The 21,466-nt window shown below is 57.4% G+C and overlaps 1 protein-coding gene across 1 annotated transcript in view; it reads left to right on the forward strand.

The window, feature by feature from the left end:
* The window catches only part of TMEM132E (transmembrane protein 132E), a 51,054-nt gene extending 30,051 nt beyond the window's left edge, over nucleotides 1-21,003 (forward strand). Inside the window, exons 2-9 of the mRNA XM_060082564.1 lie at nucleotides 8,110-9,040; nucleotides 10,678-10,824; nucleotides 11,086-11,278; nucleotides 11,941-12,084; nucleotides 14,524-14,729; nucleotides 16,550-16,838; nucleotides 17,794-17,985; nucleotides 18,916-21,003. Of these exons, the coding sequence (XP_059938547.1) occupies nucleotides 8,110-9,040; nucleotides 10,678-10,824; nucleotides 11,086-11,278; nucleotides 11,941-12,084; nucleotides 14,524-14,729; nucleotides 16,550-16,838; nucleotides 17,794-17,985; nucleotides 18,916-19,971 (3,158 nt within the window). The 3' untranslated portion in view covers nucleotides 19,972-21,003. The remainder of the gene's footprint in view (nucleotides 1-8,109; nucleotides 9,041-10,677; nucleotides 10,825-11,085; nucleotides 11,279-11,940; nucleotides 12,085-14,523; nucleotides 14,730-16,549; nucleotides 16,839-17,793; nucleotides 17,986-18,915) is intronic.
* The last annotated feature ends 463 nt before the right edge of the window (nucleotides 21,004-21,466 follow it).

Raw genomic sequence — 21,466 nt, forward strand, 5'->3', positions numbered from 1 at the left:
TGAGAGTCCGCCTGCCGATGCAGGGGACACGAGTTCGTGCCCCGGTCCGGGAGGATCCCACATGCCGCGGAGCGGCTGGGCCCGTGAGCCATGGCCGCTGAGCCTGCGTGTCCGGAGCCTGTGCTCCGCAACGGGAGAGGCCACAACAGTGAGAGGCCCGCGTACCGCAAAAATATATATATATATATATTTTTTGGGAGCATTTTCCAACCTGAGTAAAAAATTTTTGGAAACCTCCATGCTTAGCCATTTGCTTTTATTTAGCCATACCCTGCCTTTGGACATTTAGGTTGTTCCTAATTTTTTACTAATAAAGAGAACATTGTGGTGAATATCTTTCCACATAAATCTTTGAGCCGATTTCTGCTTATTAGATTCCCAAAGGCAGAGTTATTGGGGCAAGGAGCATGAATGGTTTCAAGGCCTTTAAAGCATATTTTGAAATTGCCTTCTAGAAAGCTTGCCCAGGTTACCCTCCGACAGTAGGTCATGTGATCGCCCCATATCTTAAAACCCTTACTAACACCAGGTATCACTAATTTAAAAACTAAAACCTTTCTCCAGACATAGTTTTTTTCTACTTCAGCACCCCGTTCCGGAGTAACTGGTATATTGGTTGCTAATTCCCCACTTTGCTGATGGAGAAACAGGGCCTTGGGGTGCAGAAATGACATGCTTGCCCTGGGTCCGATCCACCCATCAGCCAAGGAAGAGCAGGGCTGGAACACAAGCATCCCTCCTACCAGTGAGAGCCGTATTCTAACTCTTCAGTGTCCTCAGTGGAGAGTTGCCTCCACTGCCACTGTCCTGGGCCAGGGGAGGGTACTCCCTAGGTCACACCCCTCCTGTGGGCCTGGAGGTCTGGGTTGGGAGCGGTCACTGTGCATAGCCCATCCCTGGCCTCTTGATCCTGGACCGCATGGCCCCCAGTGCTGTCAAACCCAAGTCCATGTGCCCCGATGCCAAGTGAGGCCAAACAAACAGAAACATTGGAGTTCGGAGCAGAGAAAGGTTTACTGCAAGAGCCAAGCAAGGAGAACGAGCGGCTTGTACTCAAAAGACCTGAACTCCCCGATGGCTTTCAGGCGAGGGTTTTTTAAGATGATGCCAGGGGAGAGGGTCAGAGCATGCGTGACCAGCTTGTGGACCTTCTTCTGATTGGTTGGTGGTGAGGTAACAGGGTGATATTTCCAGAATCTCAACCTTCTGGTTCCAGCCATTCTGAGGTCTACGTGCTTGTGGTCAGCATGTAGGCACCACCCTCCACCTGGGTGGGGGTCTTAGTTTCAGTCGAACAACTCAAAGGTATGCATCAGATTGTTATTTACACCCCTGCAGGAGGAGTTAGGAGCCCTGTGACTCTATTGTCCAAATCACTAACTGCTTGTGCCTGCTCTGTGGAACTCTGGGAAGGCCTAGGAGACCGAAGCCTTTTTCCTACAGACAAGAAATGGGGGACAGGGAAAGGCTTTTGTACCCCGGAGGGCCCTCCAGGGTCCTGCTCGATTTCACTAGGATCCTCACCACCTGCATCAAACCTGGCTCTCACCTCCTCTCACCCGTTCATTCATCCCTTTGTAGAACTGGCACCAGTGTGTGCCCAGCACTGTTCTGGGCTCTGGGGGCTTCATCTTGCACCGTCAGCATCACCACGTTATGCCATGCAGGTCATGACCCCTTCGGCATCTCCCAGCCCTTCCTGCTTAGCGCTGTGTGGTCCAAACTCCTAAGATAATATCAACACCTGGGATCCTTAATAAACACAGATTACCAGGTCTCTCCCCGGACATTGTGATTGTGTCTGCCTGGATCCAGCCCGAGAATCTGTTTGCTATTGCTCTTTTGTTTTCTCTGGCTGATTCTTAGATTCAGGCAAGTTCAGGAGTAAGAGCAGAAGGATCCCCAAGCACTGGACCTCGGGTGTGGCTCTTACACACACACACACACACACACACACACACATACACAGGTGAGCAGGCCAATCCCTCTCCCAGCACAGCCCCGTGTCCTCTGGCCCTGCTGGCATGCCCTGCTGTGCCCCTCAGCCTCAAACTCACCAAAGCTGATGATAATCTTTTATTTTTTTCTGATTTACAAGCGATTAGTTTTAATTTGGGGACAATTAGAGATAGAAGCAGGAGGCATCTGATCTTGATTAGATGCAGGGAGGTGGCCAGAGGCGCCCCCTCCCCCAGGTTGCCTGGCCCTAGCCTTCACACAGATTCATTTATCTATTCTATAGTTTGGGGAGAGGGGCTGGCCTCTGTGCCTGGGGAGAAGGTGTGAAGCTTATCTGGGCTGGGCAAAGGCCCCTGCTGCACTCCCAGACACCTAGGGCCAGCCTGAGACGAAAAGGGAGGGCCTCTCTCCAGCCAATGGCCCTGAGCAGGTGCCCCCAGCCTTATAAGAGGGTAGAATTGACATTTGTTAAGCACCGACCATGTGCCACGCCGGGCACTATGCAAAGCTGGTCCAGACCCAGTGCCTGCCCAGATCCCAATCCAGCTGGAAAAACAAAAACATAAACAAGTACCTGCCTTCTGGTGTTGGATTGGAGGTGGCTTGAGAGACAAAGGGGCCCATGGACCAGCATCCTGCCCCCAGGAAAAATTCACAGAAGTGGCTGAGACAGATGATTGATTACTTGCATCACTTATACCAGGGCCAAGCTCCTGATCAGCCAGAGCCAGAGCTGGACAGAACAAAGCAGTGGTGGCAGTGGAGGTATCCAGGAGGGCTTCAGGGAGGAGGTGATGCCTAAGCTGGGCATGGAAGGGTGAGGGAACTCCCACACCCCACCTCCTGGGCAAATCTTCTCTTGGGTGCTGGTGGGTCCAGTGCCCTTCTTTAGCTCCAGTGAAGCCTCTCTTCATGCCTTAGTCTCGTTCTGGAACAAGAAGGGAAGGATGAAGCCTGCTGGCTCTCAGCTGAGCATAGTCTTGAAGTGGCCCCAGGACGGTGCTCCCAAGGGTCCCTGAGGTGGGCAGGTTCAGGGCCCAGGGGAGCTGGTGGGAGAGGGGATGGGTGGAGGTGGAGGAGATGGGAGTTCAGACCTCTTACATCCACAGACACCTCATCCTTAGTTACCAAGCTGTTAAGAGCCAGATGTGCCCTCCAGGGCTGAGGGAGGAAGGAGCTGGCTCTGCTCAGCTAGGAAGGGTCACATGCCAGCCACAGTCAGGGCAGGGGCTGGGAACGCCTCAGCCTCCATCATTATCCCTGCCTACAAAAGCTGCATGATCCCAGCCTGTCTTCCTCCTCCACCCCCCTACGGTATCTCCACATCTTACTGGGGAAACTGAGGCTGTGAGGGACAGAAATAGCTCATCCCCATCTATTATTAACCTGCTCGGGCTGCCATAGCGAAGTCCCAGAGACTTTTACAAAAACAACAGAAATGTCTTTTCTCACAGTTCTGGAGGCTGGGAGTCTGAGATCAAGGTGACTGCAGGGTGGGTTCCTTCTGAGGCTTCTCTCCTTGGCTTGTAGACGGCCGCCTTCTCCCTGTGTCTTCACATGGTCTCCCCCACTGTGTGTGTCTGTGTCCCAATCTCCTCATTTAAGGACACCAGTCATATTGGATTAGGACCCACCCGTATGACCTCATTTTAACTTAATTACCTCTTTAAAGACCCCCATCTCCAAACACAGTCACATTAGGAGGTGCTGGGGGTTAGGACTTGGACGTATGAATTTGGAAGGGGGGCACGTCATGCTGACCATGAGACATGGAGAGCCCCTTCCCTAGGGAGACAGGAGCAGGGAAGCCAGACCCAAATGCTTCCTTCGGCCCAAGGCCACCTAGACGGAGGGAGAATCCGACCACTGCTCCCAGGAGAGGGGAGGCTGCTGACAGGAAGGCAGTACTAAGTCTGGTCCACAGTGTGAGCTGTGCTGAAACAGAAGTCAGCAGGTGGAGCCTGGGGTCCAGAGAGCCGAGTGGGGCAGGTGAGAGGCCCGGGGGCAGCCGGGGTTCCGAACTCCCTGTCACGGGCTTCCTGGTGGGGGGCCTGACGAGCAGGTGTGTGCCAGGCTGTGTACGAGCATGAGTGTGTGAGTGTGTGCGCACGCGCTCCCCCCTCAGACTGGAGGGAGCTGTGTTGTGTGTTTCCAAGGCGGGGCGGGTCCAAGCCAGCAAGTCCACCCGAGCGGCACCCCTGGAGCACTCCTCCTTCACCTCTGGAACTGGCCGAGCTCGGCTCTGGGTTGACCCTCCCTTACCCCATCCGTCTTCCTTCAGGGAACCTTCTAGCAGCTTTTCCTTCCCAAGCCCATTCCACGCTCCGTGATGCCCGGAGCTTAGAGCTCCTTGTGAGATGTCGGCCAGCGTGCAGCTCAGCACACGCACGTGTGCACACACATTCACACATCGTGTCTCCAAAAACTTGATCTGCTGGCAACTCCCCCAGTCTCCTCTTCCTCCCGGCAGCCCCACCACACCAGACGGCTTCCAGGGCCTCCCCTACCTCCCTGGGAAAACTGGGGCCCAGAGACATCAAGCAACTTCCTTTAGGCTCCAGAGTAATTGAGCCATAGAGCTGAGATTAGTGCTGGGGTCTCAAGAACACCCCCGCCCCTGCTCAGCCCACAGAGGGGTCTCAGGGCCCCAGAGGATAGAATGATTCATGGGTGGTGATGGGGGGCGGTGCTGTGTGTCACGATGACATCAGTACAAAAATGGTAGTACCCGAATACCATCTTTTCTGGCTCCCTTTTCTAAATGCTAGTTGCCCTCTTAATATAAGTTGCTTCCTGCTTCAGAAACTCAGTCTCTTTATCTGCAAGGTTGCTGAGGGGGATCAAGACCCCCAGCCCAGCAACCCTGCCCTGACTGGCCATCCAGTCTCCTCTGGGATGCCCCATGGAGGGCGCTTTCATTAGCCCATGGCATCCCAGTGAGTGCTGGGCAGCTCATTCAGAGAATTGCATTCATTCAACAAAAATCTGAGGGCAGAAGGGTGCACGCGAGCACGTTTCTCCAATCCCTTTCTCCGTGCCCCTCTGAGTCTGCTGTCTGTCTGGTGGCCCCGCCCCACTGTGCCTCCAAGGGGTCCAGATGGCTGGCCCTGCCTGAGGTTGGGACGGTGAGAGGACCAAAGGGGACTAAGTGCCACTTAGCAGCCTCTGGGGTCTCCTGGGGATGGTAAACGAGACAGGGCCGGTGGTTCTGACGTCCACATCCCTACCCTGTCCACCCGGCCTGAGCACTTACAGCTCAGTGACAGCGTGCCCTTCTCCAACCCCAGCAGGACAAGCACGGTGGCCTCTCCTCATCTCAGCTCAGTACCTGCAGGTCCTGGACATCCCACCACCTGTAGCAGTGCCCCCTCCTCCCCTTGGTCTTTCAGCTACTCTCAACATCCCTGTGAGGGGGCTGATATCACCTCCTCAATTTTAGAGATGGAAACCGAGGCTCAAAATGGGAAGCAAGTTGCCTCATGAGCATGGCAGGGAGAAGCCTTGAACTTGAGTCCTGAAGCCTCCGTTTGCCTGCTTCCCGCTGCTTAGAAAGCAGTTGGTTGGCTGCTGTGCTCTGGCCCAGGTCATTACCCCAGACCCCACATGTGTGCCTGGGCCAGCTTCGCCCCGGCAGCAGGGACACCTTCCCAGAAACTCCAGTGGTAACCGTGGGGCAGGGATTCCATGCAGCAGCAGGAAAGGCTCCCGTCTCTCCAAACGGCCTCCTATTCTCATCTGGGACCAGGCTGCCCATCTCTACCCCATCATCGGCAGCTGGCTTACCTTGCAGGGCTGCAGGACGTCTAGTGAAGGGTGGCCTGAGAACAGAGTTCTCCTGGGAACAGAGGGAGCAGTCTGATGGTTAAAGCGTGGGCTGCCTAGAGGACCAGGGACCAGCTGGTCCTAAGGACTGCTCAAGCGGGGCCCTAAGGAGTCACACAGACCAGGTGCCACTCCTCTTAGGACACTTGACCCAGGGCCTTTGTTGTGCCCCAAGCCAATTGCCTCATTTGTTAAATGAGAAAATTAAACCACAAATTTAAAAACATCAGACATAGACACCAGAGCCTCAAGGGCAGGGAATTTTTAGTTCATCGCATTTATGAGGAATTGGGTGTGAACATTTGCGGAACCATCAAGGTTTCATTGATGGTGGTAACATGATAATATGCATAAGCGGCAAGTAACCACCATAGCACTGATTAGGAGTCTCCTTGGGACGGAGGTCTCTGTGAATCACTCAGTGTAGATCAACTGTGATTTGTTAAAGACTTGTTCAGTGCAAGGCCTCATAGATAACTCTCACGCAAGGTAGGATGAGAGGTTCCCTCAGAGAAGGACAAAGCTCTGAGGAAATTCCCAGGAGTAGAGGTCATATCTTGGAGGGCTTCGTGGAGGAGGTGGCATTTGAGCAGGGCCTTAGAGGAAGATTCGGATTTGGATGTGTGCAGATAGGATAGGAGAGAATCCAATGCAGAGGGCACAGCATGAACATAGAAGGGGCAGTAAGGCAGCATCGGCCAGCGCTAAAGCCAGAAGTTGTCCAGTTATGCTGGCAGAAGGAGCCTGGGAAGAGGAATACTGGGGAAAGGGGAGCCTGGAGCTCATTGTAGAGGGCCCTGAATGCCACGCTCAGGCGCAAGGTGAGTTCTGTAAGCAGAAGGGAGAGTCTTTAAAAATACACGTTTGCATTGTGTTACCTAAATTATAGAGCGATTTCTTGATTCTCGAAGACAAATGACAACACAACATTAAAGGTGAGAAACATGGCTCAGGGGTCCACTGGAGTCTCTGAGAGCATGTCCCTGCCCCCTGAAGGGAGGCTGGCTGCAGGCACACATGTGGGATCTGGGGTAATGACCTGGGCCAGGGCACAGCAGCCAACCCAACTGCTTTCTAAGCAGCAGATCCAGAACTGGTTCTCAAAGCTCAGACCTCCCCATCTTGGTCCTTCCTGTTCCTTAACAGTGTCCAACAGGTGTTGAGCTGGGAGTAAGGGGCCAACAAGGTCCCATCTATGTCTGGGAGAAACAAATCCCTCTGGCTGCTATAGGGGGGAAGGGTATGCCAGGGAAGGGAAGAGCTGGGGAGAGGTGAGACCCACTTAGACTATGTTATGTTGTCATAGTGACAGGAATGAAGCCAAAGCTGGAGCAGGGGCCTGGGGATGGAGGTCAGGGGCAGCCGGGGACAGACCAGAGAGCCAAGAGGTAGACTTGCTACAGCTTGGCGGAATCCTGTGAGGATGGGGTGAGTGGCCGAGAGAAGGGAGAAGTCAAGCCCGAGACCCCAAGGCCCACGTTTGGGTTTGGGGGATGAGGATCAACTTCCCGGTGTGTGTTTGTGGGGCAGTACATATAGGGGGTGGGGGGGGTGATGTGGGATCCCTGGGGACCCTGCACCAGCTGAGGCAGGTGGAGCAGTAAAGGAGTAGTGACTTGGGTTTGAAAGCCAGGTGGCCCCAGGTTCAACTCCAGCTGCTGGCCCCTTTCACTCATGGGACTTGGGTAAGTTATTTAAGCATCCGGCACCTTCATTTGTAAGAGGTAAGAATAGGCTCTCCCAAAAGAGAAGTTACTGATAGAAAACTGGGTGAATCAATGGAGATCATAATAATACCTGGTTCAAAGGCTTGATGAGGGTCAAATAAGCCACTGCCTGTCATAATAACGCATGAATAATAGTTTACTTTTAATAAACAATGTTAAATCGTTAAATACATCTGTACTGTACCTTTAATAATGGTAACAGTGAAGACTTACCGCCTCGGCATCACACTTGCTCTTAGCCCTCTACGCACGTGACTTTGGTAAGTCCCCACAATAGCTCTTTGAGGCAGAAACAATTTTTATACCCATTTTACAAATGAAGATGCCAGAGGATAAAACCTCCTTAAAGCTTCACGACTCTTTGTACCGGCATTAGCTTTACCCCTGCATCGCAGATAAAGAAATGAATCGGCAGCAAGAGGGCAATTAACACACCAGCAAAGCTGGAGCCCGGCTTGGAGCCTGGAGGATGGAAAGCCGGGCTGAGCTGGGCTCGGCTGGGAGCGGATGGCCCTCCGTAAGGGTGGGAGGCTGGGGTGCCCTGGAGTCCCAGCACAGCCTCTCCTGACCACTCTGGGATCTTTCTTCTGTCTGTCCCCAGCCTCTGGCCGCTCCCACCCGGCCAGCCCCAGCCCTCCGGGGCCTCAGGCCAGCCCGGTGCTGCCGGTCAGCTACCGCCTGTCACACACGCGGCTGGCCTTCTTCCTGCGGGAGGCACGGCGCACGCCTCCCACGGTCACCAACGGCTCCCTGCAGCGCTCCGAGCCCTTCGTGGTGTTCCAGACCAAGGAGCTGCCCGTCCTCAATGTCTCCCTGGGACCCTTCAGCACCAGCCAGGTGGTGGCCCGGGAGCTCCTGCAGCCGTCCAGCACCCTGGACATCCCCGAGTGCCTGACGGTCAGCTGGAAGGTGCGAGCCTTCATCGTCCACCCCCGCGTGCCTGCCTCGCAGCCCGTGGCCCAGGTGCTGTTCTACGTGGCCGGCCGGGACTGGGATGACTTCGGCGTCACCGAGCGGCTGCCCTGCGTCCGCCTGCACGTCTTCCGAGATGCCCGGGAGGTCAAGAGCTCCTGCCGCCTCAGCGGGGGTCTGGCCACCTGTCTCGTGCGGGCCGAGCTGCCCCTGGCTTGGTTCGGGCCCCCGGCCCCGGCCGCACCACCCACTGCCCGCCGCAAGTCTCCAGATGGGCTGGAGCCCGAGGCGACAGGGGAGAGTCAGCAAGCCGAGCTCTACTACACTCTCCATGCCCCGGATGCGTCGGGAGGCTGTGGAGGCACGCGGCGGGGTGCCGGGCCCGGGGGCGGGGCCCGGGCCGAGAGCCCGACCCAGCACCCCCTGCTGCGCATCGGGAGCATCAGCCTGTTCCGCCCGCCCCCCAGAAGGGCCCTGCAGGAGCACAGGCTGGACAGCAACCTGATGATCCGCCTGCCCGACCGGCCCCTCAAGCCCGGGGACGTGCTCAGCGTCCTCCTCTACCTGGCCCCCAACTCCTCCTCTCCCTCCAGCCCCAGCGTGGAGCACTTCACTCTCAGGTAGGGGGGTATGGGCGGGGGTCTGGCTTCCCTTCCAAGGTCAGACGCACACCTGACCCCTTGTAGAGGGCTCGCCCAGACCTGCCCATCCAGCATCCTAATCCCAGCTCTTCCAGTTATCACTTGAGCAGCTTCAGGAAGACAGCTCACTTATCTGAGCCTCGGTGTTCTCCGCCTGATGGCCACGAAAATGTCTGCCCTGTCCTCCCTACCTCACAGAAGTGGTGTCATGGTGAAGAGGAAACATCCATTTTCACAAGCACGGATATCCAGAATGATAGAATCGGGGCTGGAAGGGCCCTTAGACATTAGCAGGTGCAACGCTCCTAGTTTACAGATGAGGAGACTGAGGCCTAAGAGGAGAGATGGAGATCAGAGAGCAGCCCCTTGCCTGGGAGCCAAAAGATGAACAGGAGGGCTTCCCTGGTGGCACAGTGGTTGAGAATCCGCCTGCCAATGCAGGGGACACGGGTTCGTGCCCCGGTCCGGGAAGATCCCACATGCCGCGGAGAGGCTGGGCCCGTGAGCCATGGCCGCTGGGCCTGCGCGTCGGAGCCTGTGCTCCGCAACGGGAGAGGCCACAACAGTGAGAGGCCCGCGTACTGAAAAAAAAAAAAAAACAGATGAACAGGAGAGTGTCCGTCAGGACATTTGTCTAATCCTGGAGTGGGGAGAAATCTTTTCAGGAGTCCTAGCTCTTTCTTTGTGAAGGAATAAGTTCACAAATTCAGAAATGCCTTCAGTCATATCACATCCCCACAAAATATAATGATGTCTCACAGTAGCAACCCACGGTTTGAGCCATGTTGGGTGATTCTGAGGATATAAGAAAGGCCCCACCAACCCAAGCACTATACATGGGACCTGAAATAGCACCATTAACCTCCAACTTCTTTAAGTATTGCCTTCTGTCCTGAATGTACTACCTTAAAGTTCAAGTATTCCTGGAGAGAGTCATACCTAATTCAGCGATTAATACCTGAATGTGAATATGAGTTAAAAGGAGTAAAGTAAGTAGAATTCGGGAGGTGATAATCATTCTGCTTTAGTTAGTGTTAATTAGAGCTAAAGTGTTGTATTTAGTATAAGACACTACACCTTATGTATTCAGAATGTCCAGAGGAGGGTGACTAGGATATGGGCGACTTGAAACTATGGCAAAAGATCAACAATCGGAGGAACTGAAGATTTTAGGCCTGGAGAAAAGAAGACTCAGAGGACACCTGCTCACCTCCCCAGGTGGAAGAGAGTTGTCCTCCCTTCCCCCAACAGAACCCACGGCTGTTCTATTTCAGCTACATACAGGGAAGAAGTTTCTCCTTTTAGGGACTTTCTAAAGATGTAATGGGATGTGTGCAGAAGTAGTGAGTCCCCTGTCACTAAGGTATGCAAGTAGAGGTGAGGTAAAGACCTGGCAGAGATATAATAGAAGGGACTACAGCTTCCACTAGGGCCAGAGGTTGAAGCTACATGATACCAGATCCCCCAAATTCGTTTCAGGCTTTGAGTCTAGAACTCAGGGTAACTTCCTCACCTGCGCGCCTTCTCCCAGCCCCAGCCTAAGGATGGTGGGCACGTGGGCAGCCCTTGGACCCCAAGCTGACCTCCTCCCTCTTCTTCTTCCTGCTTTGTCCCAGAGTGAAGGCCAAGAAGGGCGTGACCCTTCTAGGAACCAAGTCACGGAGTGGCCAGTGGCACGTGACCTCGGAGCTGCTGACTGGGGCAAAGCATTCAACAGCCACCGTGGATGTGTCCTGGGCCCAGGGCACACCGCTGCCCCTCTGGTGAGCCAGGGTGGCTCCTCTGCCCACCTCTTTGCAGGACAGCACCGGGGAGGGGTGGGGGAATTCTTGACGGAGGAGGCCAGGCCGGCGGAAGGGCCGGGGCGTACTTTCTGGGGACCCTGGAGGCCAGGCTGGGGAGGGCTCAGAGGGCCGCGGGGAAAGGCCACTGAGGAGGGCTAGGGTCCTCAGCGAGGGTTTCGGAGCTCCTGAGCTGCTCCCAGCCCTTCCTCCTGGGCTTTCCTTCCTTCCCCCACCGCGCAGGGAGGACCAGGGGCCCCTGGAGATCCTGCAGCTGGACTTTGAGATGGAGAACTTCACCAGCCAGTCAGTCAAGCGGAGGATCATGTGGCACATCGACTACCGCGGCCACGGTGCCCTGCCTGACCTGGAGAGGGCTGTCACCGAGCTGACGGTCATCCAGCGGGATGTGCAGGCCATCCTGCCCCTGGCCATGGTGAGTGCACACAGGAGGCAGGTGAGCTCTGCACCTGGTGCTGGAGTGGGACGGCGGCTGCTGAGGGGCACGGAGGTGGGAGAAGTCACCGTGGAGGGGCCACTTGGGTGGGGGGGGGCTTCCTGGATGAGGTGACCATGCAGTGGAGCCTTGAAGGTCCCATGGAGGAGGGGATCATACAGTAGTCAGAGAAGATGAGGAAGGTGCTTTAGGCAGAGGATCTCCTGGGCAAAGGTGTGGTGATGGGAATGGGAATAGTTTGTTCAAACGAGCTATGGGTTTAGGAAGAGTGCCGTGGAATGATTGTCTGGGACCAGCCCAGGGGCACATGGAATAGCCAGGCAAATGTGCTGGATGTTACCCTGAGTCCGGAGGAGCATGGAAGATGTTGAGAGGGGATGGTGGAGGATTGGGGAAGCATTGTTTTCTAGCAGCAGAGTGGGGTAGACCCTGAAGGCTACCATGGGAGTCCAAGTGAGCAGAGTGTCTGAGAAGGCACGTGAGACCAGGTAGATGCATCTGTCTGCCCACGTCCCCACGGGAAGGATACGCATCTGAGGAGTGGGGACAGCTGGGGGCTGCCGGGGCTTGGCTGGTGGTCCTGGGAGAGCAGGGGACGTCAAGCAGCTCAGTAGAGCCCCGCCCTCCTCTCTTCCCTGCAGGACACAGAGATCATCAACACAGCCATCCTGACTGGCCGGACGGTGGCCATCCCTGTCAAGGTCATCGCCATCGAGGTGACCGGCCTTGTCCTAGATGTCTCTGCCCTGGTGGAATGCGAATCTGACAATGAGGACATCATCAAGGTGAGCTTCCTGGAGGTGGGGGAGCCTGGGAAGAAGGCCTCGGGCCTTCCAGGGGAGTGGGACCCCAAACCAGAGGGGAATTCACATCCCAGGCAGGTCCCCTTGGTAGGCAGGAGGAGGGGAAGTGGCAGGGGGTGAGGGGAAGAGCATCCCATGTCCAGCCTGAGCAAGGGGAGGTCCTGGAGGGCTTCCTGCAGAAATGTGGAAGAGACCTTCTGGCAGGCTGAAGGGAGAAAGCAGCATTGACAACTTGAATTCAATCCCCAAGTCATACTGAGCCCTTGCTGTGTGGCAGACACCAGGCAAAGCAATAGGGGAGGGGGTCCTGGGGGGGTCTCAGAGACATGCCCTGAACCTGGGTGCTGGTGACCAGGTGGAGGAGATCCAGCCCAGGGAGGAAGCCTCCAGAAGCTCATGAGTTAGGCCAGGAGTGAAGGTTGTGTAAAAGGACCTACTCCAGGAGCACCCACCCCAGCCCTCCACCTCCCAAAGGCCTTGCCCTGAGCTCCTCCCCAGAGGCCCCCTCTGGGCAGTGGGTCCTCCACAGCCCAGCAAACAGGACGTTGATCTGACTTGATTGGCCCAGTTTGCTACCTCCCCAGGAGGGCCTCCAGATTTCCTCTGGCTTTGGACAGTGGTCAGAGGTGAGATGCGGGGAGGAGGCAGTGTGGTGGGCAGTGATGCAGGAGGGCATCCAGCCCTGGTCCCTCTGAGATGGGTGAGCTGTGTGCTGTGCCAGCCTCCAGCTGGTGCCAAAATCAAATGATTGGGCAACAGAATCTGTTTCCTGTTCCTGTAAATCCTTCAGCAGGGGGAGTGGGGATGTGGGTGTCCTTCTCCCTCTCTGGGAGTGTGTGCTCTCTCTCTCTCTCTCTCTCCCCTGGATCCCTCCTGGTCTCTGGAGCCCGAGGCTCACCTCCTCCATCCCCCCATCCAGGAGGAATGTCCCCCAAGTGAGCCAGAGCAGACGGCTTGGTACCACACACCCACGGCCTCCTGAGGACTGGAAGCCTCGCCAGGCCCATGGGGCTTGCCACTGCTGGCAGGCTGGGACGGGGAGAAATGGGCCTGCTCCCAAGAGCCCTCACCCAGCACCTTCCTCTACCACCCAGACTCCCACACCCCCACCCCAGAGCGGACCAGAGCAGTCACCGTGGCTTAGATACCAAAGGGAATTAGCAAAGATTCGAAACGGAATTTGTTTCCGTTCTCACCGAAATACACTCAGGTTCTTTCGGGAGTTTGCCAACCTTCTAAATGGGATTTGCCAGCCTTCAGCTGGAATCCTCTGCCTTCCGAACAGGGAAATGAACATTTCTAGCAGAACCACTGTCCCACTCCTCTCCACCCACCCCCTGAGATGACTAAGAGAGCTCGAAGGAGTTTGGGACCGTCAGGGGCTCATCTGCACAGATGAACCACAGTCCCAGCCCCTCCCCACCCCCACGAGAGCCTTCAGGTTGTCATCAGCCCATAGACTGCCTGATAGACCCTCCTCCAAACTCAAGGATGTGCACCCTGGGGCATGTCCCAGTAGGAGCACCTAAATGCATTGCACACAGGATTCACTCCAGGTATGCCAGGTGCGTACGTGGGCACTTACACCGACAGCCGTTGCATCTGCCCTGAAGTACTAGCAGGGACATCTCTGTGAGTGGGCACAGCTATCCACCAAGATATGTTCAGTGAGCATATGCTCATCCGGGGAACCGTGAAGAATGCAAGGTGGTGTCCAGGTGGGCATGCATTTGCAAAAGCTGCACCTGTGGGTGGCAGTTGTCCACCTGTCTGTGCTTGGGGTTCTCTGGTCCTGAAATTTCCTCTCCCTTTCCCTCAGTTCCACCCCTGGCTAGAGCAGCCCCCTCCCGGAGATTAACCAGCTGCCCATCTGCCTGGGACCACTGGGCCAGAGGCACCTTGGAGGAGCTGTGGGCTTGCCCCTTCTCCCCACCCCCTCCACCTTGACCTCCTCCCCGTCCAGTCACACCCCAGTGTCCTGCTCAGGACAGGCTACCCCTGTGTACTGTGGAGGACTCCACCCATCAGACACATGCTCCAGAGCCCAGGCGGTCATGCTGGGGAGGGAAGCCAGCGCTGGGGACCCTCAGCCTGAAGACTCCCCCAAGGTGTGGCCTGGCACATCAAAAGCAGCCCCTTACAAAAATATTGGCACACTGGCTCCTTGCCAGGGAGCAAAATCCTCCCAAGGTAGCCACTAAGAGGTGATCTCTGGAGCAATGGAGTGGAAGCTGACACCTCCCAGAGGAATTAAATTAGGGGTCTTCTCCCACCCAGCCCCTCCCCTTCAGCCCCCTGTGACTGGCACTTTCTCTGTCCAGTGGACTTCTGGCCTTCCTTGTCAGAATGAAGTCCTCACACTGCCCCACAGGATGACCTGTAGGGCAAGACAGGCCAACCAACCTCTCTCCCCCTCCCCAGGTATCCAGCAGCTGTGACTACGTGTTTGTTAGCGGGAAGGAGTCTCGCGGTTCCATGAACGCCAGGGTCACCTTCCGCTACGACGTCCTCAATGCCCCCCTGGAAATGACAGTCTGGGTACCCAAGCTGCCCCTGCACATTGAGCTCTCAGATGCCCGCCTCAGCCAAGTGAAGGGCTGGAGGGTACCTATCCTTCCTGACCGGAGGTACGGCCCCTCCAAACATGGCGGATGCTGGGGATACTCATGGGTGACACAGCCCTGGCACAACGTCTGATCTACATGTGTGTGTAAGGCCCTAGGTGTACACAGTCTGCAGGTCGGTTATGCAATCAACAAACTTATTGAGCAGCTACTGTGTGCCAGGCACGGATGGGGGCAGAGAGGGGAGCAGTTAAATGTGGCCAGAGCCTGACCCAGCTGAGCTCTGGGTCCATCAGGAAGCCGTCTTATATATACCATGGAGCGTGGTGGATGAAGGAAGCCCTGAGTACAGGGAAGCAAGTGGCACAAAGGAAAGAACCACCTCTTCCTCCAGAAGAAGTCAAAGCAGGCTTCCTGGAAGAGGTGACTCAGGAGCTAAGTCTTAAAGGATGAGTGGAAAGGAGTTGGCTAGGGAGACAGGGTAAGAGCAGTCAAGCAGCAGACAAAATGGAGCAGAAGCACCCACACAGGTGCTCACACACCTGTACATGCGTGCCCCAGCCTGGGCACACCAGGGGCACACTTATGAGTACATCAGCCAGGCACACGGTGACCCCCCCTGGGCTCCCTCGCTGGGATACAGGCTCACACACCTGGGTGCCCATCTGTGGGGCAGGTCCATGTGTACTCAGCACACCCCGCTCACCCACTCATCACTGCTGGAGAGAGAAGCCAGCAGGGAAGAGAAGAGCGGCAGAGTGACAGGCAGCTACGAGCAGGGGGGGCGGAGCTGGAGAGAGAAGCAGGCAGCCTAGTGAGAGTTGGGATCAGTTCAGTTCTGCGGAGATTTGGAAAAGCAAGCCCGCATAGACCAGGGCCTCTTGAACTTGCACACGACTTGCCCAAAGATGGTGTTAAAATGCAGATTCTGATTCCGTGAAACTGGGATGGGGCCTGTGAGTCTGCATTTCAGGCCAGCTCCCAGTGAGGTTTGAGTAGTGAAGGACATAGTGAACTCTGAAGCCAGATGGCTTGGGGTGAAATCCTGACTGCTGTTTGCTAGCTGGGTAACCTTAGGCTACTGTGCCTCCGTTTCCTCATCTCTAAAATGGGCACGTTAACACTTAGCTCAGCAGATTGCTGTGAGGACTAAATTAGTTAACACGGGTAAAAGAGCCCTCTATGTGAATGAATATTCTGATGGTTTAATCCTTCTGAAGCACTAGCCAATCACTGGCCACACCCTTCTCTCTCTCCACAGCCCGCTCTCCTGGGTGAATCTCCTGATTTTCTCATTTTTGGCAATCTGGACAGGCTGAGAATTCCCCAAACTGTCAAGTCCTGGTTCCATTTTGCCTGCCAGTTCCTCCCTCCATTTATCTGTCTCCTCTTGCATTTTACTCTGAGCAGCCAGAGGAAGCCAGGACACACCTCCCACACTCTGCTTGGCAATCTCATCAGCTGAGTATCCAAGTTCCGTCTGCCACACAGCTGTAGGACACGACGACGCAGCTAGGCCTCCTGGCACTTGAGCAAGGATCACCTTTGATCCAAGTTAGAGCTGAGCCCAGGGCCCAGCAAGTGCTTAGTGCTGAGAAAGAGCCAGTGTTTGCTAAGATTTGATGCCAGCTATTCACAGGTGTGGGCGCAGCCAGGCAGGGGACACGAGGTGGGGTGGGGAGTCAAGAAGGTACCTTTCTAGGAGAGGAACACCTGGGACTTCGGGCTCCAAGCTTGTCAGAGACAGAAGGGGTGGGCCAGGGAAAGCCTTCCACCCATGGGAGCGGGAGCCGGGGAGGGGCTGGCGGGGCAAGAGGGAGGGAGGGACTCGTGCAGGTCAGAGCCGGGGAGGGGAGCCCTGACTCCTGGCCTCCCCCACCCAGATCAGCCCGGGAGAGCGAGGACGCGGACGAGGAGGAGGAGGAGCGAAGGCAGAGCGCGAGCCGTGGCTGCACCCTGCAGTACCAGCACGCCACCCTGCAGGTTTTCACCCAGTTCCACACGACGTCGGCGGAGGGCACCGACCAGGTGGTCACCATGCTGGGCTCAGACTGGCTGGTGGAGGTCACCGACCTGGTCAGCGACTTCATGCGGGTGGGTGACCCCCGAGTAGCACGCATGGTAGACAGCAGCACGCTGGCCGGGCTGGAGCCAGGCACCACCCCCTTCAAGGTAAGCACAGGGCGGGCGTGCCGGGAGCCTTGACACAGACGCTCCTAAGACAGGATTTCCAGCGCCTCGGCCTCGGGGAGCAACCCCAGACGGGCCCCCGCAAACACACTTTCTTCCCCCACCTGCCCTTCTGCTTGAAATTCTACCATCGAAGGTCAGGAACCTTGGCGAAGCTTCTCTCTCCAAGCCTCGAGCCTCATCAGCCTCTGTGAACCTTGCATGGCTCAGTGTGGTCACTGAGAGATGTGGCTGAGGAGGGGAGGAGGTGGGAGGGCCCAGCCAGCGTAGAGGCCAGAAGAGGGAATTTTGGAGATTGAGGGACTCAACTTTGACCTTCCTCCTTGACAGCTGGGTGCCTGGGTAGATATCATCCATCTCAGAGACTATAAATAGTGACCCATGGGCTGAAATCTGCCTGCAGACATATTTTGTTTGTAAAACGATTGACCCAACCATTTAAAAATGGGGAGGTTTCTCATTTTTAAAAAAATGTAAATTTCTGGTTTTAGAAAATATGAATCTGGCAGCACAGGGTCTGCATTCCCGCCTGGCAATCATCAGCTGGAGTCAGTACTGCTGCCTTTTTTACATGAGCACAAGTTCTCCCATTTGCCCCAGTACCCACCACTCCCTTTTGTCTCCCCGACATTGAGGCTGACCATCAATTGTGACTTATCACTCTACGGGAGGGCTGTTGTTTTCTTTAAAATCAACCCACCTCACTCATCTGTGTTCCTACCTGGCTCCTGTGAGCCCTTGACCATTGCTTGGCCTCTGGACCCTGGTTCCCGGTTGCAGACCTAAGGCAGAGCTCAGGAGTCTGCCTCCCAATCTGCCCCACCCCCTGGGCTTCCCTTCCAGCAGCACTCAGATTCCTCCCTGGTTGGGGATTTGGAGAGGGGCGGGGTGTCCTTCTCTCCTGGCTCTCACCCATCCCCGCCCCACCCTGCCTCAGGTGGTTTCCCCCCTGACGGAGTCCGTGCTTGGGGAGACGCTGCTGACAGTGACAGAGGAGAAGGTCAGCATCACACAGCTGCAGGCCCAGGTGGTGGCCAGCCTCGCCCTCTCCCTGCGGCCCAGCCCCGGGAGCAGCCACACCATCCTGGCCACCACGGCCGCCCAGCAGACCCTCAGCTTCCTCAAGCAGGTAACTGGATGCCCAGCTGGCCAGCCTGGGGGCTTGGGGTGTGGAAGGAGGACTTGCAGGTTCTGGCCATGAGCCCCCCAGATTAGGGATTTGATCATGGAAGATCTATCTACCCTTTGTGCCCTGTACGCCTGCCCTACTGGGCCTGTGCCCCACCTTCTGCCCGGGAGTCTGGCCAAGGTCTCACTTCCTGCACCTGCCATGGTGAGATGCTCCTGTTGAAGGTTCCCACTCCTGCATTTCTCAGAGGGCCCGTCACCTCTGCCTCCACCCCCCGGAAATACCCTCACCCATCTCTGGACCCCCAGCTATAGCCCCCCACTGACACGCCAGGGCACTGGCCATGGGACAAAGGTGGAAAAGTTACAGGTGGGGGGCACAGGGAGGGAGAAGGTGGGCACTGAGCACCGAGCCAGAGGTCAGGACACAGGAGTCCTCGGCCCCAACTTGCTCCGTGACCCCAGGCCAGTTGCTTGTCTCTGAGCCCTGCTTCTTCATCTGCAAGGAGGTCAACTCTCAGAAGGTTTAACAAAGAGAGGACAAGGCTGGGGTTGAGTATATGTGCGTTCTCAGTCTCCACGTGTCTGCTGGGGGCGATCAGGCATGGAGATACCGTGTGACTCCTGCAGCAGAAGGGATCTGAGTTGGACCCAAGGCAGAATTTACCATCAACTCACCCGGGGGAGAAGGGCGAAGTGGACAAGGACGTTCGCGGGGCAGTGCGGGGCCTTAGCTCCCTGCACTGAGTTGAGTGGGAGAACTCTCCCTCAAATAACCATTCCTGAGCACCCACCACCTGCCAGGCACTGTTCCAGCACTGGGAATACAGCGGGGAGCCAGAGCGCCTTGGCCCTCGCAGAGCTCAGGACCTAGCAGGGAAGCCAGCAGGAGTAGATCTCTGATTCCTGTCCTCTCCTCCTCCTCCTCCAGGAAGGCCTCCTGAGCCTCTGGCTCTCCTACAGCGACGGTACCACGGCCCCACTCTCCCTCTACAGCCCCCAGGACTATGGGCTGCTGGTGAGCAGTCTGGACGAGCGCGTGGCCACAGTGACCCAGGACCGGGCCTTCCCACTGGTGGTGGCTGAGGCCGAGGGGGCCGGGGAGCTGCTCCGCGCGGAGCTCACCATCGCCGAGAGCTGCCAGAAAACCAAGCGCAAGAGTGTGCTGGCCACGACCCCTGTAGGCCTACGGGTGCACTTTGGGCGGGAAGAGGGGGACCCCACCTACGACTACCCCGGCCCCAGCCAGCCAGGGCCCAGCGGGGGCGAGGACGAGGCCCAGGGAGCTGGCGCACCGGGCACTGCCGGATCCCCGCCCGAGGCCGTGGGCCCGGGCACCGCCAGCCCGGCGGCGCCACCCACAGAAGATTTCCTGCCACTGCCCACCGGCTTCCTGCAGATGCCGAGGGGGCTGACGGACCTGGAGATCGGCATGTACGCGCTGCTGGGCGTCTTCTGCCTCGCCATCCTGGTCTTCCTCATCAACTGCATCGTCTTCGTGCTGCGCTACCGGCACAAGCGCATCCCGCCCGAGGGCCAGACCAGCATGGACCACTCTCACCACTGGGTGTTCCTGGGCAACGGGCAGCCGCTGCGGGGACAGGGGGAGCTGTCGCCACCCGCCAGCAACCCGCTGGAGGCCGTGCCCGCCTGCTGCCACGGCGACCACCACAGCAGCGGCAGCTCGCAGAGCAGCGTCCAGAGCCAGGTGCACGGGCGGGGCGACGGCTCCTCGGGCGGCTCGGCCCGGGACCAGGCCGAAGACCCCGCCAGCTCTCCCACCTCCAAGCGCAAGCGGGTCAAGTTCACCACCTTCACGGCGCTGCCCTCGGAGGGGCTGGCCTACGACTCGGTGCCCGCCGGCGAGGAGGACGAGGAGGACGAACAGGACCTGGGATGGGGCTGCCCAGAGGCGGCGGGCACCGCGCGGCCCACCCCGCCCCCTGACCTGCACAGTTACAGGCGCGGAGTCAAAGACATGGCATAGAGGTGCGTCCCCTGCCCGCCACGGCGTGGGCTCCATGTGGGACGCAGCCGGGACCCAGCTCACACTTGACACGGGCCGGCTGAAGTGAATCTTACGCTCCAGCCCCCCGGCAGCTTTGCTCCTCCCGGACGGCCACCTCCCTGCCTCGCACCCTACCCTCCTCCGCCCCCAGAGGTGGAGGGGCCTTCCTCCTGGAGCTTGCTAAGAGGAGAGCAATCCCAGCCTTCGCTCCACCCTTTCCAACCCTCCTCCCGTCTTAGACAGCCCCCAAGACGGGGACAAGGAGGCCAAGCTTGGGCCGAGGGTCCACACATTGCCCCGCCCCATCCCCCCACGTCCCCTGCTTCCCCCTGTGTGGGGGGCTCTGGGGGGTCTTGTGTCACAAGCTGCACAAAGACTTTTCTCAAACCGCTATTCAGGGATTTCTGTCCTGCAGGGTGGGGAGGCGGCGGCTGCCTGCCCTGCCAAGGATTTTGCTGTGGAAAGAACATTTCGGGGGGCAGGGGATATTTGTAGCATCTGCTGGCTTCTGGGTGCCCCCCAGTCCCTTCCCAGGACCTGGGAGCTGACTCTCCAGAGGGGTCTGGGGCCAAGCCAGGCGCCTCTCTGAGATCTCAGGACTCCATCCTGTGCCCCCAAGGGCTGTGGGCAGGCCCTCAGGGGGAGGAGTCCTCGGTCCACCCCAGAGCACTGTGGTCCGGGTGCCCGGGAGCCCTGGGTGCCTCGTGCCCACCCCTCAGCAAGATCAGCACTACGCCTTAGCCGTCCCTCCTGCTCTGCTGAGCACTCCTTCCTCTCTGCAGGGGCAGCCACCCGCCCCCCTGCCAGGTGGAATCAGGTGGGAGGGGGAGAGGGCGCCAGGCAGTGCTGGGAAGGACCCTGGGACGAGCAAGGCAGAAGGGAGCCCGCGGCTCCCCTACCCCATCCCACAGCCACCCCTCTCTCGGGTTCTACCCACCACTGTGTCGGATTTTTCTTAAGTAAATGGAGGCGACCAGACTGGGTGGGGCGGGCGCAGCAGCTCCCGGAGAACAGGCAGTACATGGTGGCTGGCTTCTCTGTGTCTCTTCCTTGCGTGCAGGCGCGTGCATGCACACACACACACACACACACACACACACACACACGGAGGTCACGTTAAATGACATGAGATGGAAGCACGGCTGAGCCGCCTGCGGTCCTGCTCCTCCTCCAACATCCAGGTCCCTTTAAACCCTGTGGTGCTGGGGGCATGCTCACCTCTGGGGATAGAGGACTCGCTGACCCAGAAATGTGCCCTTCTAAAGAGATGCCTCCTCTAGGAGAAGGGCAGGAGGGTACAGGAAAAGAAGGAGAGAGGCGAGAGGGTTGTGTGCACACCTGAGCTCACTCCAGTTTCCTCCTCCGCCTCAGTCCACCTCTCAGAGGGCATCCCTCCTCGTCACCATCACCACCTCCCAGGGAGGCCTCTCTTCTCCAGGGACTGATGGAGACAGTCTGGGGGTCTCCAAGTCAG

This window comes from Mesoplodon densirostris, chromosome 18 (genome assembly GCF_025265405.1).
Source record: "Mesoplodon densirostris isolate mMesDen1 chromosome 18, mMesDen1 primary haplotype, whole genome shotgun sequence".
Lineage (NCBI taxonomy): Eukaryota > Metazoa > Chordata > Mammalia > Artiodactyla > Ziphiidae > Mesoplodon > Mesoplodon densirostris.